Source organism: Loxodonta africana, chromosome 5 (assembly GCF_030014295.1).
Source record: "Loxodonta africana isolate mLoxAfr1 chromosome 5, mLoxAfr1.hap2, whole genome shotgun sequence".
NCBI classification, from domain to species: Eukaryota; Metazoa; Chordata; class Mammalia; order Proboscidea; family Elephantidae; genus Loxodonta; species Loxodonta africana.
In genome coordinates, this window is record NC_087346.1 from 76,586,682 (window position 1) to 76,609,959 (window position 23,278).

The 23,278-nt window shown below is 37.8% G+C and overlaps 1 protein-coding gene across 8 annotated transcripts in view; it reads right to left on the reverse strand.

The window, feature by feature from the left end:
• Positions 1–22,914, reverse strand: part of MRPL1 (mitochondrial ribosomal protein L1) — a 155,576-nt gene extending 132,662 nt beyond the window's left edge. For 2 of the 8 annotated variants that reach the window (XM_064285674.1, XM_064285675.1), the window contains exons 1-2: positions 22,641–22,914; positions 10,721–10,798 (exon numbers count right to left, since the gene is read on the reverse strand). Coding sequence is in view for 3 of the 8 variants with exons in the window: in XM_064285672.1 (XP_064141742.1) it covers positions 10,721–10,784 (64 nt within the window). In the remaining 5 variants the exon portion in view is untranslated. Of the gene's footprint in view, positions 1–9,577; positions 9,807–10,720; positions 10,799–19,437; positions 19,652–22,640 lie in introns of all 8 variants that reach the window. The other 6 variants (XM_064285678.1, XM_064285676.1, XM_064285677.1 and 3 more) reach the window with 6 other exon arrangements.
• Between the last annotated feature and the right edge of the window lie 364 nt (positions 22,915–23,278).

Consider the following 23,278-nt stretch of genomic DNA (forward strand, 5'->3'; position numbering starts at 1 on the left):
TGAAGGCTTTTGGAGGCAATGCATGATAAGAATTTTTATTTTTACTTCATTTTAGTTTGTCATTTCCAGCTAATCCTGTTAGAAAACTCTGATGATTTCTATTTATTTACCCCAACTTTAAGATTGTCAAGCTGCCCCATGTAGTTTCGCTAAGACAAAGGTCTTATTCCACAAAATTTCATTGGAATGAAGAGTCAGATCATCTTCATTTAATAATATACTATTCCTTTAATTCTTTGTCATTGTTGTTGTTAGGTGCCGTCGAGTCGGTTCCGACTCATAGTAACCCTATGCACAACAGAACGAAATATTGCCCGGTCCTGCGCCATCCTTACAATCATTGTTATGCTTGAGCTCATTGTTCCAGCCACTGTGTCAATCCACCTCGTTAAGGGTCTTCCTCTTTTCCACTGACCCTGTACCCTGCCAAGCATGATGTCCTTCTCCAGGGACTGGTGCCTCCTGATAACATGTCCAAAGTATGTGACACAAAGTCCCACCATCCTCGCTTCCAAGGAGCATTCTGGCTATACTTAATATTTTGATATTTGACACTGGTGTTTAGTATTTGACATAGACAATTGCGTAAGTGTTCTCAGTCTAATTCTGTCTTTGGAATATTACAGAGCTCTCTTGGGATCCAATGCAAGTATTTTTCCTTTTTTTATTGTACTTTAGATGAAGGTTTACAGAACTAGTTTCTCATTAAACAGTTAGTACACATACTGTTCTATGACATTGGTTAACAACCCCACAACATGTCAACACTCTCTCTTCTCAACCTTGGTTTCCCTATTAGCAGCTTTCCTGTTTTCTCCTGCCTTCTAGTCCTTGCCCCTGGGCTGGTATGCCCCTTTACCCTTGTTTTGTTTTATGGGCCTGTCCAGTCTTTGGCTGAAGGGTGCATCTCAGGAGTGACTTCATTTACTGAACTCTAAGTGTTTCCGGGGGCCATACTCCTGGGGTTTCTCCAGCCTCTGTCAGGCCAGCAAGTCTGGTCTTTCTTTTTGAGTTAGAATTTTGTTCTACATTTTTTTCCAGCTCTGTCTGGGACCTTCTATCGTGATCCCTGCCAGAGCAGTCAGTGGTGGTAGCCAGGCACCTTCTAGTTGTACTGGACTCAGACTGGTGGAGGTTGTGGTAGCTGTGGTCCATTAGTCCACTGGAATAATCTTTCCCTTGTATCTTTAGTTTTCTTCATTCTTCCTTGCTCCCGAAGGGGTAAGACCAGTGGAGTATTCTAGATGTCTGCTCACAGGCTTTTAAGACCCCAGACGCTACTCACCAAAGCAGAATGTAGAACATTTTCTTTATAAACTATGTATGACAATTGAGCTAGATGTTCCCCAAGACCATGGTCCCCACAGCCCTCAGCCCAGCAATTCGGTCCCTCAGGGAGTTTGGTTGTGTGTATGGAGCTTCCATGACCTTGTCTTGTACAAGTTATACTGGCTTCCCCAGTATTGTGTACTGTCTCACTCTTCACCAAAGTTAGCACGTATCTACTGTTTATTTAGTGATTTTCCATCCCTACCCCTTCCCTCCCTCATAACCATCAAAGATTGTTTCTTTCTGTGTGTAAACCTTTTCATGAGTTTTTATGGTAGTGGTCTCATACAATATTTGTCCTTTTGTGATTGACTTACTTCACTCAGCATAATACCCATTCATGTGTTGATGGGCATCTAGGTTGTTTCCATCTTTTTGCTACTGTAAACAATGCCCAATGCAAAATTTGGATCTGTAGTGTTCATCTCCTGGGCTTCTCCAGCTCCAACGCTTCAAGCAGTGCCATCTGCATTGGTAGTTACTAAAGATTGAATTTTATATTGTGAAAAGTTTACCACTGGATTACCATAAAAATAATCTATATTCTAATTTTCTACACAAGGATTTAGTGAAAAAGTATTTCTAACAGAGGTCATGGTTTTCAGAAAATTCAAGAGAAATAAAATGATATTTAAATGTAAAAAAAAATGGCCTAATAAAAAAATGTATAGCCTGAAGAAGCAGAAGGACCATGTCCTAACAGTAAGAATGTCTTCATTTGAGACCTAGATCTTGTGACTCTGGAGATATTATTTATTTATCTGCTAGAAATTATAGTCATGATATGACTCTGATTTCTTCACAACAGACCTGTTGTGAAGATCAAATGATCTGATGTACATAAAAAAGTTTGGTAAATTTTTAAGTATTAAATGAAATCAGAAATATAGTAATGAAATATTCAGAAAAAAATGCAAAGTAATATTTCATTCTCTTTTTTTCTCCCACAATGGAGAGGCTTTATACTTTTTTGCCTTAATTCATTTTATTGGAACTTTGCTACACAACTCAGACTTCAGATATAATACTTATTATCTCCTCCGCCTTTAGTAAGACAATATTGTTTATAAGTCAGCATGCGTAGGTTTACCATTAAGAACTTTAAGCTGCTTCTGTAATATATTACGTGCTTAAGAAATAAAAGGTGGCACATTAGGCACAGACTTTTCATTTTACTAAGACATTTACTAAATATCTTCTGGGGAGAAATCTAGAGAGGGCTATTCTACCAAAAGTTAGGAATGGCCCATCTGAAGTGCGGAAAACTTGAAAGAAAATGAAAAGAAATCAAACATGAAAGATAATAAAAGAAAAGCCTCCAGAGAAGTCCTTTCTCCAGTCAAGAAGGATGTACTCAACACTTAAAAGAGAGAGCAGAGAGCTATTAGAGCAATAAGAATAATAGCAGATATGAAAGAACATAAGAATGGAGTCAAGGGAGAGAATCAGGCAAAGAAGATGAAACATAAAAGCACGAGTGTTCTTAAGGGAGAGAGAAATGGAAAAATGCTTACAAAAAGAGAAAAGGTAAGGAGCTGGGGAATGTCAGAACCCCTGAGGTTACACATTAAAGAGGGAGTTATTTATGTCTGTGTCTATCTCTACGACTAGATTTTTAAGCTTCTTAAAGCAAGATGCCATCTTATTCATCTTTGTGCCTCTCAGAGCAGCTAGCTCAGTTCCTTTTTTGTAGAAGGCACTCAATGGGTTTTCAATGAATCTGAAAAAGTTGCCTGTACTGTAGCTTAGATGCTGGCTATGAAACACAGTGTTAGGAACAAAACAAAACAAAACTCAGTAAATATATACTGGCTTAGTTATTAATTCTACAAATTCTTAGTGGGTACCATGTGCTAGGTAGGCTCTGAGGATAGAGCCATGAACCATATATGTTGGAATTCTGCCTTTCTTTACAAAAATATAGCCCGAATCTTCCAAGTTTAGCATTAGAAGGAGAATTTTCAGATGATTCAGAGACAATTGGATCACATGGCCCGGTCTGTTTCTGCCCAGCTTTCCTTTGCCATTGTGGTCTTTAAGCTGACTGCCATTGAGACAACCATACACTACTGAGAGGGAGGGTGCTGTTTACAGATTCTCCTTTTGGCATCTGGCCAACCATGGGCAAGTGACCCTCTCCTGGCTTTCTGTAGTATAGCTAAAATAGTTTATTATGACTGAGGGAAAACAAAGGGAAATAAACCTAATTAATAAACTGGCTGAAGTTATACATTGCTCTCCGAAGCTCATGAGCTACATTGAAGGGATAAGAAAAGACAAAAAACAAACAGATTTTATCTGTGTTCTTCCTTCTTGGCTCCCAGTTTGCTACATTATGGTGGATCATGGGAGGCAACTTTAATGGTAATTACTCAACAGTACACTTCCAAACATTCTGATTTTCTTGACCTGTGGAGATCAAATCTTGTCTCATATCAATTTTGGCCCCACCTACTCAGTTAAACTTTTCTGTCTGAGAAGTAGACTCCATCATTGGCAACTGTCAACAGAAAAGGCCTAGTCATTCAGACAAGACTCTACTCCCAGATCTGAGGATTTACTCTTATGGGCTCCTCAGGATGACTGCATTTAGTACAATACAACAAGCTTAACATTCCTTCAAGAGACATATACATGCAGTAATAGTACAAGTAGGAAAGACAGTTCCTTACTATGAGAGCACTTTAGTTTCCTTTTTCACCCTAATTAGGGAAATAGGGTCTCTATGTATACATATGTATGTATGTGTGTGTGTGTAAAACCTGTTGCTGTCGAGTCGACTGTGACTCACAGCAACCCTATAGGACGGAGTAGAACTGCCCCATAGGGTGTTCAAGGAGTGCATGGTGGATTCAAACTGCCGACCTTTTGGTTAGCAGCCAAGCTCTTAACCACTGTGCCATCAGGGATATATATATATATGTATATATACATATATATATATATGTAGTCCCAACTTACGGTATATTGGAGTTACCACAAATTGTACTCATGACTGTTTTTTTTTTTTTTTTGGTACATCTTATTGTTAGTAACATACATGTACGTATTAAAATATATTTGTAAGTTTATACGAAATGTTTCTAACTCCCAAAGACAAATAAAGATCGTATTTATAAAGATAATGATGATAAAAGGCAATAATAATGAAAACTAAAAAAAAAAAAAAAGTATTCAACTTATGCCAGAACCAACTTACGACAGCTGTCAGAATAGAACCCCACTGTTAAGTTGGGGACTACCTGTATATATAACATAAGATTAAAAGTTTGTTGATTGTGTCCAGAAATCCCACCAAAATATCCATATGCATGTCATGTAGAAATTAAATAAAAAATGAAACATCTATATGTACACAGATTCAAAATTTGAACCCTCAACACCAACTAAATGAATTCCGTGAAAGGAAGGGGGTTGTGGGGAAACTATAGAAAGGGAAAGAGAAAAGACCCTTTGAATGTCTCCTATGTGCAGGAGGAAACCCTGGTAGTATAGTGGTTAAGTGCTATGGCTGCTAACCAAAGGGCTAGCAGTTCAAATCTGCCAGGTGCTCCTTGGAAACTCTATGGGACAGTTCTTCTCCGTCCTATAGGGTTGCTATGAATGGGGTTGGTTTGGTTTTGGTATATGCTGGTACAATTCTGTGATAATTTCACAAATACCATCTCACTGAATCTTCACAACCCTGTGAATTAGGAAATATTATGCTCAATTTATAGATGTGGAAAACAAAACACAAACGGCCTATGTGAGAAGTTGTTCATGTTTAGCTTATAATTATTGTGCTAAATAATGCTGAACTCAACTTCATGTAATTACCCAACAGATATTTATTGTGTATTATGTGCAATGCATGTTCTCTGTTCTCAAATTATTTCCACTTCAGTAATGGAGGAAAAAAGCAGTCCACTAATGAGGAGATCATTCATAACCACCGAAATAGTATTCTCAGATGAAATTTTGCAGGTAGTAGCAACAATCTACTAGCTTAAAAAGTGAACGCTGGTGAGGAGAAAGAGGCCATGTAACAGTATACTCCCTGGACATGTTCTTTCAGGTTAAAACTTCTCAAGCTCCTTTAAAAATTGAATTTGCTCAGTTACACTGAATCATTCACTCAAAGACAGCCTGAGGGCAAGGACATCAATTAGAACCAATTGTAGCAGATCCAAATCTAGCACAGACCTCTACTTTAAAAAGTTGAAAAGAGGAGGGAGTGGGGAACTGCTTCATATGTTTCCAGAAAAGAATTGTTGCTGAAAGATGGAAAAGGAAACACAATTACAAAGGCAAGCTGCACCAGAAGGTAAGAAAAGCATTGGACAGAAAGAGTAGCTGCCCTAAGAAGCAATAAAAACTACATGTGTCAGTATATTGTAATGGCTAAACTCATGGACTTAAACATGTTCTTAGACCTGACTTTGGATTCTGGCTTCCCTGAGGAAAGCTATTTGACATCTTTGAGCCTCAAGTTCCTCATCTGTAAAATGGAAAAATAATACTTACCTGACATGGTGGTTGTAAAGGGTAAATAGTCAAATGCAAATAAAATGCCTGGGACATTGTGAGCTCTTAGTAAGTGACTCATCTTATGATTATTAGTGATTTAAGAAGGTTGTGAACTTGAATTTAGTGAATATACATAATTTGATATTTTTTGCTAAAAGAAAAACCCAAACCCATTGCCGCCAAGCTGATTTTAACTCCTGGTAACCCCACGTGTTACAGAGCCAAACTGCTCTATAGGCTTTCTTGGCTGTAATCTTTCAGAAACAGATGACCAGGCCTTTCTTCCATGGCACCACTGGATGGGTTTGAACTACCAACCTTTAGGTGAATAGTCAAGTGCTAACTGTTTGTGCCATCCAAGGACCTTAATGGAATGCTACGCAATCTTTAAAACACACTCTACAACAGTGGTTCTTAAACTGATATAGTCCCAATTTTTATTCAAAGTTTGCAGCAAAGAGTATTGGACATCACAATGACCGGGATGGGGGAGGAGAGGATGTGCTACTTGGGATACGTGGACAGGAAAGTTCTGCATATAGAAGAATACGTGTCTCTGCATCCTACATAATTTTAAAATGTTCCTCTGGACATTCATGGGGGAGGAAAATGTGTTCATAATGATCTGAACCCAGAGCCCAATTCTATTTTACTTATAATACAAAGGGTTTTATTTTTTATGGTTTTAATACGAATTTCCCAGGAATGTAGCTATTATGTAAATAGAGGAAAGAGTGTGCTTTGTTTCGTCTGGAATTTTACCAAGACTAGTTCACCATTTTGGAAAGATCACATCAGCTATGGCAGTGCCGCTCATCTGTATCAGTCTACTTTTGTGGCCACAGCATTTGCATGAACACTACATGTAGGTACAAGCATCTAGCTTCTGCACCATGCCTTCTAATGCAGTCATGCCTGAATCTTTCATTGTATTATTTCATCATAAACTATTTTTGTTTTCATTATCCTATATACTATAGCTAAGGCATTATATTGCCTTTTTATAAACTGTTTATGTACACAGATTATATTAACTATGTATTTCATCTTAGGATAATAAAGAAAGGCATTACAAAATATTTGCTATTAAAAGGGAGTGAGTGTTGGGTCTAACAGGGTTGAAAAATATACTCTACGGTTATATTTAATATATTATACATGATAATATATTAACAATATAAGTTCAAGTGAAAAAAAGTAAATTTTATAGCTCTATGCATGAGTTGTTCTCATTTTTGCAAAAAAACAAACAACAGCAACGACAATAAAAAAAACCCACAAAGACTCACACCCCTTTCCCTATATCTTATGATATCACTTAAGACAGCCAGTAACTCAGTCAAAGAGCCCTCTTCCTATGTGATCTATAGCTGTAGCATTTTATTCAAATAATTTGTGGGCTTCATTTCAATTGGAAGATTATGGAGGTGGATTGTTTCCGTTCCCAGGGATCAGATGGGAAACATTGGTTCTAATTCTGGCTTTGTTATTTAAGCCATTTATCTAATTTTATAGGCCTCTTTCTTTATCAATGCCCTGGTGGTACAGTGGTTAGGAGCTATGGCTGCTAACCAAAAGGCTGGCAGTTCAAATCTACCAGCTTCTCCTTGGAAACTCTATGGGGCAGCTCTACTCTGTCCTATGGGATTGCTATGGTTGGAATTGACTCGACAGCAATGGTTTTTTGTTTTTTTTTTTTTAATTTTTGGTTTACTTCTTTGTCTGAAAAACCTGAGGTTTAAACTACATTACTAGCAACATGAGACTTCCAACTTTATGGTTATACGGTTCTGAAGCAAGGCTTTGCTGATTATAGGTTTTAATAGTGTTTCCCAAAGAATACTCCATAGAACATGTACTATAAAAAACTTATGAGTGTTAAGCAGAGTTCTTTGGTCAATATATTTGAGAAACACTGGGTTAGACAAAGTTAAATGTGTTTCTTTAGGTAAGACCTCAATTTTCTTGTTAAGCTTAAGAGTATGGCAAATTTTCAAGAGAAAAAATGTAGTATGTAGCATTTCCTGAATTTACTTGAACCACAATTTCTCATACCCCGAGAATTTCATAGAAGTGTTCTACATAATAGGTATTGGGACATGCTAATTGAAGGCGATGCACATTTTAACATGGTATTTTAGAAAAGTTCTATTTCAAACGACTGAATCCATATGGAGAATTTTCAGTCATTATCACAAGCAATGGGGAAAACACTTTTGTGTGGTTCTCTTAAATCACATCATATGCTGGACTCCTGACTTGTAAGTTCAGGTTGACAGAAAGAAGGAACTGAAAAGGTTAACAAAAGAGAATGCAAATTAAAGTGTGTGGTGACCATGAGTCATTTTAGAACTAAGGAGTGAAACAGAAGCTCTATCCATGCAGCAAAAGATTTGCTCTATTTCATAAGTTTTGTCAAAGGAAAAAAAAAAGGTTTGGTTGGTCTAGTCAGTTAAAATAGTTAAATCTGAAAGTTTGTACAAAAATAGCCATATTGAGTACAGTGTAGACAAAGAATGTCATAATACATGGAAAATAAATAAGAAGTTAGATGATTTGAAATATTAAAAATATTGGGCTTTCGTTTTTTGCGGGGGACTGGGTCACCAATACAGACAAGCTAAATAAAAGAGTATAATTGTGGAAAGAACATGAATAACAAGATTATCCTTGTTGCAGAAAAGAGCAAAATTCTTTTAACTAATGATTATTTTAAGGTCAGCTGGTAGAAGTTCATCAACTTTGTTTTCTGTAGTTGTACCAGCAGTATTAGTTAAAAAAAAAAAAAAAAAAACTAACGCTTAACATTTAAAGAGTTACTCTAGATTATATAAATCTCATATTAAAAAATGTAAATTATTTAATGGGTAGACTATATGTTGCAAGATGTTAATATCTGGCTTATTTGCCCCAGCCATCTCGCGTGCTTCTAGGCTATCGTCTCCCAGTATAAGCTGGTATATGAAAACTAATTTTAACAAAATACAAAGGAAAACTGAATCACAAAGGCTAAATGTACTTTTGACATAAAAACAAAATAAAAGGTTAGATGATGGATTCTGAAACCAAATTAAGTCTTCTTGCTTAATTAATGTATAAAATCCTTAAGGGCAAGAAGCAATATTGAACTCTACATTTCACCAAACAATTATTAAGTCTTTACATATACAACATATTGAGCTAGATTTGGGAATGGTCGTGCTGTCTTTATCCTAGTCCAGAGTCTAAATTAAGCATCATTTACAGTGAGGCAATCAGTTATTATGTGTCTTCTGAGGTGATGCAACATGAAATACAGAATATACCTATGATGTATAAAAAATTTAATTTGGATCAATTAAGCTTTAGATGTAACATCCAGTTTATAAAAATACAGGAGATAGTTGAACAAACCAAATGATAACAAAATGAAGCAATTAGACAACCAGAAAGTGTGACATTCTTCAGAACAATTGTCCCAGTCCCTTGAACCAGGTAGGATCATAAAAAAGGGATAGTGCTAGATCAAGAAAGACTTATGAGCCATAATACCTGATTATAATGTGTGGAATCGTACTCTGAATTGGAGACTGGTTTGGAAATACCAACTCTAAACGACACATATGTTCTGTATATTAAATTAAAAAATTACTAATATAGATGGACATTAGCTAATAAAAACTAGTTATAAGGCAGCATATATGGTGTGAATTCATTTAGCTCAACAAATGTATAGGAAGAGTTCTGTAATAACACATACCAGTAAAGTGTTAAGTATACCGAAAACCAAACCCATTGCCGTCGAGTCAGTTCCAACTCACAGCCACCCAAGAGGACAGAGTAGAACCACTGCATTTGGTTTCCAAGGCTGTAAATCCTTCTGGAAGCAGGCTGTCGTTTCCTGCTCCCAAGGAGTAGCTGGTGGATTTGAACTGCAGACCTTTCGGTTAGCACTCAAGCACTTCAACCACTGAGCCACCGTGGCTCACCTATGGTGTTAAGTATAGTGGAAGTATAAATATTTTTATTTTTGCTTGTCTGTATTTTCTAATTTTCTACAATGCAAATTCATTAATAAAAGGCTATTAACAACAACAACAAATATATGGTGCTCAAGGAAATGACAGTTTCCTCATGATTTATCAGCCTGTATAATTGGAAGGGAATTTGACAAAACTCAGATTTGCTGGGTCCTGATTTCACGAGTTACTCCTGGACCTCTAATCTCCGACAAAATGCTTTCTCCCAACTTCACTCCTATCCTTCTCTTTCTCTATTAGCCAAATATTTCTGAGAGTTTTCCACAAGTTGTTAAGACCTCAGCTCCTCTCCCCACTGTAGGAAATGCTGGATGGAAACTTTTCTCTGTTAGACCCCTTACTCAACAGTGCCGTTAGGAAGGAGGAGCGGCAAATCAAATAGGCCACAGCTTGACATTCACTACAGCACATTTTATGATGAGAGGAGTTGCTGGGTCTAAAGGCGACTCTGCACTTTCTTTTTCATATAGGATGTAGCGGACTTTTAAAATATGTTAGCACATCTACACAGAGCCTCTTCAACACCTCCCACCATGGGGAATAAGCCTGCTATTCTATCTCTGTTCCACTTGTAGCTGATGTCTACCAATTTCTCTCCTGTTGTTCCAGCTTCTCATCTGTGATGGGGTAAGTCAGCAGACCCAGCAATCTTCATTTTAGTGGGAAGAATTTCCTACTTTGGCCTCAGCCAAATGGTATAGCTAGTTTAGCACTCTCTTCAGCATGGTATAGGGCATATTTTTAGAGGCCATACTTAAATGTCTCTACCAAATATTTTGGTCAAGTACAGTGTCAACAAAAATGAGGGAAACCCTCAATGGGATAGATTAACACAATAGCCACAACAAGAGACTCATACATACCAATGATCATGAAGACAGCACAGGACCAGGCAATATTTTGTTCTGTTCTATATAAGGTCACCATGAGTCAAAGCCAACCTGGCGACAAATAACAAGAACGACATACATAAATGTCTTTTGTTGACAGGAAAAATCCCAGAAGAACGTACTTGGTTCCTGAAAGAAATATAAAAATGCTTCAAATAGAAACTTTAGAACATATATAATATCCATTCCTCACAATACTTTAGGAAAATTATGGTACTATGCGGTACTTTCAGGATAACATGCCAGGTAGTGAAATCTTGATAAAATGCACAGTGTTTTCTATCTCTTTTTTTCTTCATGCACTCCTACTTGTGCTAATACTTTAAATTTTAAAAAGCATATGATTAAAATAAAAACAAATATAAAAGTTGAACATCTACATTAGTTTTTAATTAATAAAAATGAATTTCATGGAAAGTTTTCATTTGAAACATCATCCATATAGCAACTGAGTATAATTTTTTTTTTTTTTTTAACAGATTCACCTATCTGTGTGAGGTTTGGGTTGATATCATATAATTTTTTTTATGATTTCAATCTCTAGCTCATGCTTGTTACACAGAATTACAAGTCGTCATGAAAAACAAGAAAGAGAAAAATAGTACAGCATATTCTTACTTGATGCTTATAGCAGGAGAAGATAGTGACATTTGGTATTTTGCGTAAAGCAAGTATGTGAATCAACCCATGTGTTAGCGTATAATCTCCTACCCACCAAAAGAGTTGGTCAGGTGAAAATATTAATCTAGTTGATCAGGCAAGTAAATGCCACACTACTAAATGAAAGAAGGAAGGAGGAAAGAAGGAAGGAAGGAAGGAGGAAAGAAGGAAGGAAGAAAGGAGGAAGGGAGAAAGAAGAAAGCAAAGAAAAAAGAAGAAAGAAAAAAGAGTAGATTGGTTTTGGGTAACAAATGGGGTTGTTCTATCATTTAAAAAAACACTAGAGCTGATAATAAAAAAAAATTCATCAGAGGAGGAGCCAAAAGAGATACACTTCTTTTACCTATTTGTCTTATTGTAATAAAATAATTACAAGACTTATAATAATTATGTAGAATTTTTTGGTTATTTATTCCTTATCATAACATTTTTACTTGGTTATCTTACTTCACCTTCAAGGTGTTTAAGGTATATAATACCCTGTTTTATCCCTCCCTCCCCCTGTTTTTGATAGACAAGGTAGCTAAGAAATGAAGATGCTGATACATTGCCAATGGTAGCAAAACTATTTAGTGACAGAATTAGAAGTAGAAACCATCGATCCTGCCTCCTAATCCTGTGCAAGTAAATCTGTGTATTTCCATAATTTTCTAGGCTATGGTTATCTGGAGATTATTTGTAAAGAGATTTCTTGAATTAACACATACATTCAGTATTTTCTACTTGTGGTTTTGTCTTCTAATTATATTGATGGACTTTTTTTTTTTTTTTTAACTGATCATAAAATCTTCTGGAAGATATCCATCACACAAATAAAACAAAAGACAAGAACCACACAATCTTATCAATTGATGCAGAAAAGGCATTTGACAAAGTCTAACACCCATTCATGATAAAAACTCTCAGCAAAAAAGAAATAGAAGGAAAATTTCTAAACGTTATAGAGAGCATTTATACAAAGCCAACAGCCAACATCATCCTAAATGGAGAGAGACTGAAAGTATTTCCCTGGAGAACGGGAACCAGACAAGGATGCTCTTTATTACCACTCTTATTCAACATTGTGCTGGAGGTCCTAGCCAGAGCTATTAGGCTAGATAAAGAAATAAAGAGCATCCAAATTGGCAAAGAAGAAGTAAAAGTATCTCTGTTTGCAGATGACATGATGTTATACACAGAAAAACCTAAAGAATCTTCAAGAAAACTACTGAAACTAATAGAAGAGTTTAGCAGAGTATCGGGGTACAAGATAAACATACAAAAATCAGTTGGATTCCTCTACACCAACTAAGAGAACGTCAAAGAGGAAATCACCAAATCAATACCATTTACAACAGCCCTAAAGAAGATAAAATACTTAGGAATAAATCTAACCAGAGATGTAAAAGACCTATACAAAGAAAACTACAAGACACCACTGCAAGGAACCAAAGGAGACCTACATAGTGAAAAAACATACCTTGCTCATGGATAGGAAGACTCAACATCATAAAAATGTCTATCCTGCCCAAAGCGATCTACAGATACAATGCAATCCCGATCCAAATACCAGTGACATGTTTTAATGAGATGGAGAAACAAATCACCAACTTCATATGGAGGGGAAGGAGGCCCCGGATGAGTAAAGCATTACTGAAAAAGAAGAACAAAGTGGGAGGCCTCACTCTACCGGATTTTAGAACATAGTATGCTGTCACAGTAGTCAAAATAGCCTGGTACTGGTACAACAACAGACACATAGACCAATGGAACAGAATTGAGAATCCAGACATAAATCCATCGACACATGAGCAGCTGATATTTGACAAAGGCCCAAAGTCTGTTAAATGGGGAAAAAACAGTCTCTTCAATAAATGGTGCTGGCATAACTGGATATCCATCTGTAAAAAAAGGGAAACAAGACCCATACCTCACACCACCCACAAAAACCAACTCAAAATGGATCAAAGACCTAAATATAAAATCTAAAATTATAAAGATCATGAATGAAAAAATAAGGACAATGTTAGGAGCACTAATACATGGCATAAACAGTATACAAAACATTATTAAAAATGTACAAACACCAGAAGAGAAATTAGATAACTGGGATCTCCTAAAAGTCAAATACCTATGCTCATCCAAAGACTTTGCTAAAAGAATAAAAAGATTACTGACAGATTGGGAAAAAGTTTTTAGCTATAACATTTCCGATCAGCGTCTGATCTCTAAAATCTACATGATACTGCAAAAACTCAACTACAAAAAGACAAATAGCACAATTAAAAATGGGCAAAGGATATGAACAGGCACTTCACCAAAGAAGACATTCAGGCTGCTAACAGAGACATGAGGAAATGCTCATGACCATTAGCTATAGAGAAATGCAAATCAAAACTACAATGAGATTTTATCTCACTCCAACAAGACTGGCATTAATCAAAAAAAAAAAAAAACACAAAATAATAAATATTGGAGAGGTTGTGGAAAGACTGGAACACTTACACACTGCTGGTGGGAATGTAAAATGGTTCAAGTACTTTGGAAATCGATGTGGTGCTTCCTTAAAAAACTAGAACTAGAACTACCATATGATCCAGCAAACCCACTCCTTGGAATAGATCCTAGAGAAATAAGAGCCTTTACATCAACAGATACATGCACACCCATGTTCACTGCAGCAGTGTTTCCAATAGCAAAAAGATGGAAGCAACCAAGGTGCCCATCAACAGATGAATGGATAAATTATAGTATATTTACACAATGGAATAATATGCAATGATTATGAACGACGATGAATCTGTGAAGCATTTCATAGCATGGAGGAATCTGGAAGGCATTATGCTGAGTGAAATTAGTTGCAAAAGGACAAATATTATATCAGACCACTATTACAAGAACTCTAGACAAAGTTTAAATACAGAAGAAAATACTCTTTGATGGTTATGAGGGTGGGGAGTGACAGAGAGGGATATTCACTAACTAGGTAGTAGACAAAATTTATTTTAGGTGAAGGGAAGTGCAACATATAACACAGGGATAGTCAATACAACTGGGCTAAACCAAAATCAAAGAAGTTTCCTGAATACAACCAAACGCTTTGAAGGCCAGAGTAGCAGGGGTGGGGGTCTGAGGACCACGGTTTCAGGGGACATCTAGGTCAACTGGCATAACAAAATGTATTAAGAAAATGCTCTGCATTCCACTTTGGTGAGAGGTGTCTGGGGTCTTAAATGCCAGCAAGCGGCCATCTAAGATGCATAAATTGGTCTCAACCCACCCGGAGCAAAGGAGAATAAAGAACACCAAAAAACCAGAGGCTCCATCAGCCTGAGACTGGAAGAACTAGATGGTGCCCAGCTACCACCAATCACTGGTCTGACAGGACACAGCAAAGAATCCCTGATCAAGCAGGAGATGAGTGGGATGCAGATCTTAAATTCTCGTAAAAAGACCAGGCTTAATGGTCTGACTGAGACTGGATGGACCATGATGGTCATGGTCATGGTCCTGGACTCTTTGACAGCCCAAGATTGGAACCATTCCAGAAACCAACTGTAGACAGCGATTGGCCCGAACTATAATACAGACAGTGATGGTGGTGAGGCATGACCTTTGTGGCTCATGTAGACACATGAGACTATGTGAGCGACTCTCGGCTGGTGGCAAGAGGAGAAGGAAGAGGGGAACAGGAGCTATTTGAATGGACAAAGGGAATACACAGTGGAGAGGAAGAATGTGCTGTCTCATTAAGAGGAGAGCAGCTGGGAGTACACAGCAGGGCGTATATGGCTTTTTGTATGAGAGACTGACTTGGTTTGTAAACTTTCACCTAAAGCACAATAAATAAATAAATAATCTATGGAAGAAAGCACAGTAGCTGCTCCCTGAAGACATCTTTGAAAAATTCACAATATTAAATATAAATCAGCACAAGCATGTATATTTATTAATTTAATCAAGAAACACTGAGTGCCTACTATTGCAGGCTTAATATTTACTATTTCATTTGTTTTCATGCCAACCTTGCAAGTAGATATTATACTTAGGTTTCAGATGAAGCACAATTTGCCTGGGATTATATAGTAAATGGTAGAACCAAAGTTTATACCCAGATTTGTCTGACTCCAAAGGCCAAAGAATTTCTACTACACTAAATTTATGTCAGAATTCCTTCCTTCAAAGAGCTTATAGCCTAGTGGGGCAGATGATCCATGTACTACACAAATACAAGTAACTGTAAGGCAAAGACAGAAGTGTTAAGTGTATAGCATACGATAAGAGTTTCTATCCTTAAAGTGCTGTATACATTCAGAAGGGGAGGAAGTTATATCTGGTTACAGGGGCATTAAGTAAGGCTTCATGAAAGAAGAAGCGCTGGATCTAGTGCTTGAAGGATGTGCCTGTTTTGGTCATGTGGAAATGGAAGGTTGAGAAGTGAAAGCCGCGAACAACGTGAGCAAAGGTACAGAGCAGGAAAGTCACAGCATATGTGGGGGACAAGTTTGGATGAAACCCAGCGTGAGTGAAGGAAATGTGCTAAGTTTGGAAAGGTGTTTGAGTTCTGGTTATAAAAATTCTTGACTGAAAGGCAGTTAGGGGCTTTTACTAATTACCATTGGCTTAGAGACCTGAGCATGAATATAAAACACACAGTCCTAACATTTCAGTGGTATCTGAGAAAGGAGAAGAATACTCTTCTTGGCGACTTTTTTTTTTTTTAATTTATAAAGACTAAGAAAATCCTTCTACTGGAAGACTAAGAATTTTTAAAAATATAGGCGTTCTTTGGGATACCTTAAACATACTCTACTGACCTTTCATAGAAAGACAGGAAGGGAGGAAGGAGGGAGGGAGGGAGGAAAGGAGGGAGGGAGGGACTGTGAAAATTTTGTTTAAAGTGTCTTGCTGTAACTTAGATAACATAATTGTAAATTTGCTTTGCTAGAGTTAAAACTTTCAGTTCGGAAAATCAGTAGAATGCCTTAACTCTTATTTCTTTGGACTCCCCAACCATCTACTGTTGAAGTGAAAGCTTATATGTACGCTACACTTATACTGCCCAGTAGTTTATTTATGGTATTAGTGTGCTCAACTGAAAACTATGTTTCCCAGTCTCTCTTTCAGCTACTTGTGTCCTGTCTTTAAGTTCTCGTCAATGAAATCTAGGCAGATATTTTTGAGATGGAACTTTTAGGAAAGCGCTTGAGGGTAATTTTTGCCCTGCCAGAAGAATAGATATGATAGCTGGAACCCCAATGGTTATAAGATCTCAGCTAACCTTTTCAATGCCTTTGAGCAGCATTGAAAGAAGCACCCATCCTTGCAAATGAATTTGAAAAAGTTCCTCCTTTGGGTTGATGTACTCCCTCAAAATATGTAGTCTCCACTCACTTCTCGGCCAGGTGCCTTTGTGTAGTACGTAACTGTAAAACCATACAAAGTGGCCCTTATAGCTACGCTGGACCATGAGGCAGGAGGAGAAGCCATGTTCTAAGGATAGCAAAGCCAAAGATAGAAGGAGCTGGGCCCCTACTGCCATATGAGCTCTGAATTGACTACTTCCAGACTTCTTTTATGTGAGAAAAGAATAATCTTTGTCTAAGATACTGGTATTTCTGATCTCTTTTACTGTCAACTAATTGCTAGTAAATTAAGACTACATGGTATGATTTGGGAGCCCTGGTGGCGCAGTCATTATGTGCTGAAAGGTCAGCATTTTGAATTCACCAGCTGCTCCATGGGAGAAAGACGTGCCAGTCTGCTTCCATGAAGATTACAGCCTTGGAAACTCTACGAGGTAGTTCACTCTACCCTATAGGGTTGCTGTGAGTTGGAATCAACTGGACGGCAGTGGGTTTTGATATGACTTGAGAAATGCTACCATTGATTAATTGATTAAGCAAATGTTTCTTGAGAATTATGTGTCAGACATTCTGATGTGCTAGAGATTAAGACGGAGTTTACAGCTCAGCATGTGAAAGACAGAAGTGTGCATGTACAGATAATGACAGTACACTGATATGGTTGTTTCAGTTTGCATATTGCACAAAAGCATCTGGCCAAGAGTTGAGTGAGAGCTGTGCTTTGATGGACATCATCCACTCAGGGGGGAATGTTTTGTAACTCATCTACACTATTGTGGTGTCTCTCTTATTGTAACAGAGTTGTGCACAGTGTGCTAAAGGAGCACCCAGTAGGGCTTTTAGAGAAGGCTTCACAGAGGAAGTAATGTTTCAGCTAAATCTTGAAGGGTGATTTCAAGAGGTGGACAAAATGGGAAAGAACACACCATGCTCAGGAAATAGCAATGGCAAAACTAAGAGACCATGTCCTATTGCAGAAATGACAAGTAGTTCATTAAAGGCAGGTGTGAGAGAGGTGGTCAAGTGGCTGCAGGTGGTGGTAGTTAGGAGTCATTAAGGGACACATACTTGTGAAATTAGGTTACATTTTATAAATTATGGGGACTTGTTGAAGGATATTAAAGAACAGAGTCATATGAATAGAATACATTTTAGGAGGATGGCAGAATTATGCATAGGAGGAAGACAGGTTAATAGATGAAATTTAAAAGCTCAGGCAAGAGGTGACAGGCTGAATTGGCAGTGCAAGAAGTATACTGGCAGTGCACCTGATGGAGAAGAGTAACCAGATTAATGAAAATATTTAGGAGCTAAAATGGGTAGATCTTGGTGAGTAGGAGAGAGAAAAGTTAAGGATAACTCCTAGGATTCTGATGATTACATGACCATTAGCAAGGTGGTACCATTTTTAATGAATCAATCACACAAGGCAAGGAATAGATTTTGGAGGAAAGTTAACGAGCTCAGTTTTAGAAATACTGAGTTCAAAATACGCGTAGATTGCCCAGATGGAAATACCAGGAGGAAATTGGCAATATAAATCTGAATGTATGGAGAGAACTCTGCATTGGAGATGTAGAGTTGGGAATCATAAGCATAAAGATGGTAATTAAAACTTGTAAATGTGACCATATAAGGCTCAAAGAGTATATTTGGGTCCAATATGAAAAACTTTTGAGAAGCTCAAAGAGGAGAAAGGGTCTATTATGGCCTCCATGCTGCCAAATATCTTCCCACTAAGCAGTCAGTGTCTGAAACTGCCAATGTTGGTGATTTATTCTTTTAGGTTAACGTTGTATTTCTAAGAAAATGCCTCTTAAAATACCTTTGAGAAGAACAAAACAGGCAACAGAATAAGGTAATGAAGAGAACTAAGTATCTAGACACCAGTTTTTAACACTGACTTTGGTATTGACTGCCTGGGTGATGTTTGGCAAATCACTTTGCCTCAGGTTCCTCATTTGGAAAACGAGGAAGTAGGATCAGGTGATCTTTAAGGTTTGGTAGACTACAATTCAACCAATAATACCTCATTGTTAGTTCATTGATTTTCAAATTTATTTTAGTCGCAGTGAGCCTTCTTTGAAAGAACTCATGAAGAAACACAATGTATTAGTCAGGATGCTTTGGTTCCAGAGGTCTAACTCAAGTTAGTTTTGATATAGAAGAGAATTTACTAGTTAATTTAGCCACGCTATGTGAAAAAGGTGCAACTAGACCCCAGGGATGACTGAAACCTGGAACTGGAGAACTGCTAGGACTTGCTCTCTGCATTTCTCATCTCTGTGCTAGCTTCATGCTACACAAGGCAGTAAGTGGCCACTGGTCACTCTCAGACTTCCTTCTTGGCTCTACTCTTAGAGCCAAGGGAGAGTCCTTCTTCTCTTAGTCCCACCTGAAAATATCCTGGGGAAGAACTTCGCTTGTTTTTGTTTGAATCATAAGCCCACCCTTGAGCCAAGACGCTGGGGGACTTTCTTGGGCTGCAGCTGCCACTGGAATACTTGTTTACAGTACAGGCAGGAATAGTTTCCTGAATGAAAGGACACACTGTTCACAGAAAGAGGAAGGTTAATGGGCAGACAAATAGATGGCCAATACGTAAAACATAAAACACAGGCGTTCTAGTTGAGGTCCCAACTACCAGGTCCCCTCTGGGTACTCTAGGTGGCTTCTGAAACATACCTTTGCAGACTCTATGAGGATCCCTGGAGTACAGCATTTTACTGGTTGGATAGCATGTCAGTTATCTTCAAATCCTTGACAAATTGAGGAACTGGACATTTATTGGTGGTGGTTCTTGCCTGGTACAGGAAGTACCAAATAGAGTGGTACTGAGGTTGACAGAGTTGGGGTGGAGATTCTGAATATTCAGAGATGAAGGGACTTGAGAATGGGACTGCAGAAAGAGGAAGCAGGAGGGTACCAAGATTAACTTTGCCTATTTACCATCTTATCTATGACTGAGGTATCATATGGCATACTATCAGTAATGACGGAAAATGTTTACCTTTGGCTAAGATAGTGTGATGGTCGTTTGTGTCATCCACTGTTGTTTTGGGGGAAAGAAACAAAAAAGGAGTGATGGAAAGAGAGAGTGGGTGGACACAGAGAGGGCAAAGGAAATCAGTAAACTCAACCTCCTTGGAGGAACATACCCATGGTAGACAGTGTCTTACAGAAAGATAAGAAATAAAGCCATGGGGATATATAGAGAGGAAGAGGAATTAGAGGAGTAAAATGTGAGAAGACAGAGAAGAACGTAGTTCAATGAAAGGTAGAATATGTCACTGTAAAATTGTTTGGAGGCCCTGTCAGGAGGTCTAAGAAGTAAAAATTTAAGATTATTCTGATTAGTGCTTGTTAAAAAAGTTATTGTACTAATGACTATCAAGTAAAATTACAATGAATTATTTTACTAATTAATAAATTAATTTACTTACTGAATACATTTAAATGTGCCACTTTACTTGAAAAGTTATATACCTATTGGTATAAAAGTATGTATTGAAATGAGTAAAATCATTTAATTGATTCTTTACCCAGTAGTAATAATATTCTTAAGTCAAAAATTTAAATCTTAGCTTTTTGAGCAAGCTATTCAATAGAATTCTGGAAAAGAGATAAAGGCACATAGTGACAAGGAAAGATAAAGGATTTTTCTGTGTCGCTACCAACAGATAGGAAGATTTATTCAAATATTATTTGCTAATTTGAAACAGAAACAGGTGGTCTCTATAACATCAAGTACTTTATTTTTAAGAAAGAATGGACTAGTTCTGTAATACAAATAAACAAATGTTGTTTCAGAACAAATTGTACCTACACACTGCTGCTATTAAAGCAATTTGGTCAAAAAGGGCTTACTTAAGCCAGAAGCTTTCAAATGGATAAATCACTTCTTTAAAGGGAGATTTTTTTCATTGCTTTCTTATTTCTAGTCTTAATTAAAAAATGATAATATCTGACAAACATGAATAATTCCCACTGAAATCTTATTTGAAAAGATATCAAAAGCAGGCTACTATTTTGTTCCAAACCTTGATCTACTATAAAACTGTTTTTTAAAATGGCTGAAGTGCTACTCTTGCTGTTGGCATTTGTCTTTTGAATTACAGTCTTAAGAGGGAATTATTTTTTTTTTATATCTACAAAGATTTAATTTCTCAGCTAATATAATTTGTACAACTTTAAAAATTATTGTTTCTCTAATCTCAATCTTATTGCAAATAAGAAAAACAATCTATTTTTCAGATAATTATACAAGTTTTGCTTCCTTGTTTTTAGTAAGTCAATTCATTTAATATGCTATACAAAGAACATCTTTGGCTATTTAAACTCAAACTGCATTCAATTGACCTTTTCATAATAATATCTACTATTATTAACTCTAAATGTTATAATTACCTTCTTTTTCAGTGGATGTTGATGCATTTACTAGAGGCCAGCAATGAACATTCTATATATAAACCTGAGCTTCAGGACCAGCAAACCCTACCATTAGTGTTAACATCCACATCGCCCTCCCCTCTTCCCCCAGCTAGTCAGCCTGTGAGGGTGGTCAGATATCATATGGCTGAAGTGAAAATGTCAGCCTTATCACATCAACCTTATCCTCTGACATTTGTTGTGTTTAATTTTGTGCTACCTTTCATACTTTCATTTCTGGTTTGTTCTGTGAGAATTTCCTGTTTATATGTCTGCTTCCCCTACAGCTACTTAACGGATTGTATATGCTTAACTTTGTATCTCCAATGCCACATACAGTGTCTGGAACATAATACCTCCTCTACATATGCTTATTTACTGTATGACTGAATACTTAGAAATCTATACACCTATGATATTTGAAGAAACTTAAATCTCTGAGGTTATCACATAATGTAATTCATATTTTTTCAGATGTTTCCTTCCCTCATTTCTTCAACATTTGGTAGTATTTCTCCTTCAGGAGGAGAGTGTGTGTGCCAAGGAGAAATGCTGTGGCATCAAGGGAGGTTTATTATTCTAGGCTCCTAAAGTGACTTGTTTGGCTTTATTGCTTACAAAGCCAGATATTTACTCATTACAGTCAGCCTACACTCTAGATAGTTGGGAATGAATGGGACTTCTTCCAGGATTAAGGTCATTTTGACACCTATTACAAAAGCCAGTATGGCGGTGGTGTTGCTAGGAAATGTAAACTTAAAACACAGGTGAAAAACAAAGTAGCCTTAGGTCTTCTCTGTCCTGAGGGGTTTCTTCACTTACTCACTCAGTCACTCTCTCATGCTTCCTGGTGAGAAGGATAAAAGTGGTGCAGTAGTGCTTCTGCAAAGGTGAACTCTTAATAGCTGTTCAGTTCTGGCTAAACGATCATTTGCATTTTCACTTCACCTTCCCCCGCACCAGGAGATGAAAGCATTTTACATTCAATAATAGAACCTAAGATTTAATTGCAGCAAACACAACGTGCTTAGTGTGCTAAACAAATCTCCTGTGGGAAAAAATACCGAACGCTATTCATACACCCTTGACCAAGAAATACACAATCCTGGAGCATGCATTGCGAAAGAGATTGAAATTGCTCAAAACTGCAACAGTAGTATTTTGCCCCTAGAGCCTGTGTAATTTGCTTGTTGTACTGCTGTTGGTGAAAGCTGAAGTTGACCCACATTAATGAAATTAAACCCCAGAAACTTAAAATGTCAATACCACATTCTGCAAGGAAACATTAATATTTCTAGTTTTCATCTTGTAGTTGGCACACATAAACTGCCAAACAATGTAATTCTATCGCGAGAAGCGAGAACTTGAAAATAGGACGGGTTATCCCAGAGCGTCACAGGTTCTTTTATTTACTTTTGACGATACAACTTACACATACTACACATTTTTGAAAAACTCACTTAAGGTGTCAGGAAACATTTTCTTTGGTCTCCTCACTTCATGTGATGTCTCATTAGCCACCCAAACCAGCTCTCGGCTTCGTTGTCAGGCTGCCTCAGGCAAGCTTGTAGCATCGCCGGGCTCACGCAAGAACACGGGTGAGGCTTTGTGTTTGTGTGTTTGATAACCTACCAGCGTTCCCAGCTCTGCTCGTCACTCGAGCCAAGAAAACGAAGAAAGAAACAGCAAGAGTAAATGAAAAAGAGGGCCAAGAACACTGCCCAGCGCACGCGCACTTCGACAAAACGCTACACTCAAGGGGCGGGGCCAAGGCGCGGCTCTGGAGCTCCGCCCCGGCGCTGCTCCGCCTCCTCCCCCTCACCCCACCCCTCAGCGCAGGGGATTCACTGACTCCCGCCAGCCCCTCCACGTCAATCAACCCTCCTCCTTCTCGCACTCTCTGCACCTTGTTATTAATCTCAAAACCGATATCGCCCGGTCGCCTCTCCCCCGGCCTTCGGGGGTGTGAACGTGTGTGAGCGCTAGCGAAGGCACCGAAAGCTGGCGTCTCTGTGTAGCAGCCTCGGCCTCAGCAGCAGCAGGCGTAGCAGCAACCCCCACAGCGGCGGCAGCCCCAGCGGTAGGAGGCCAAGGCCAA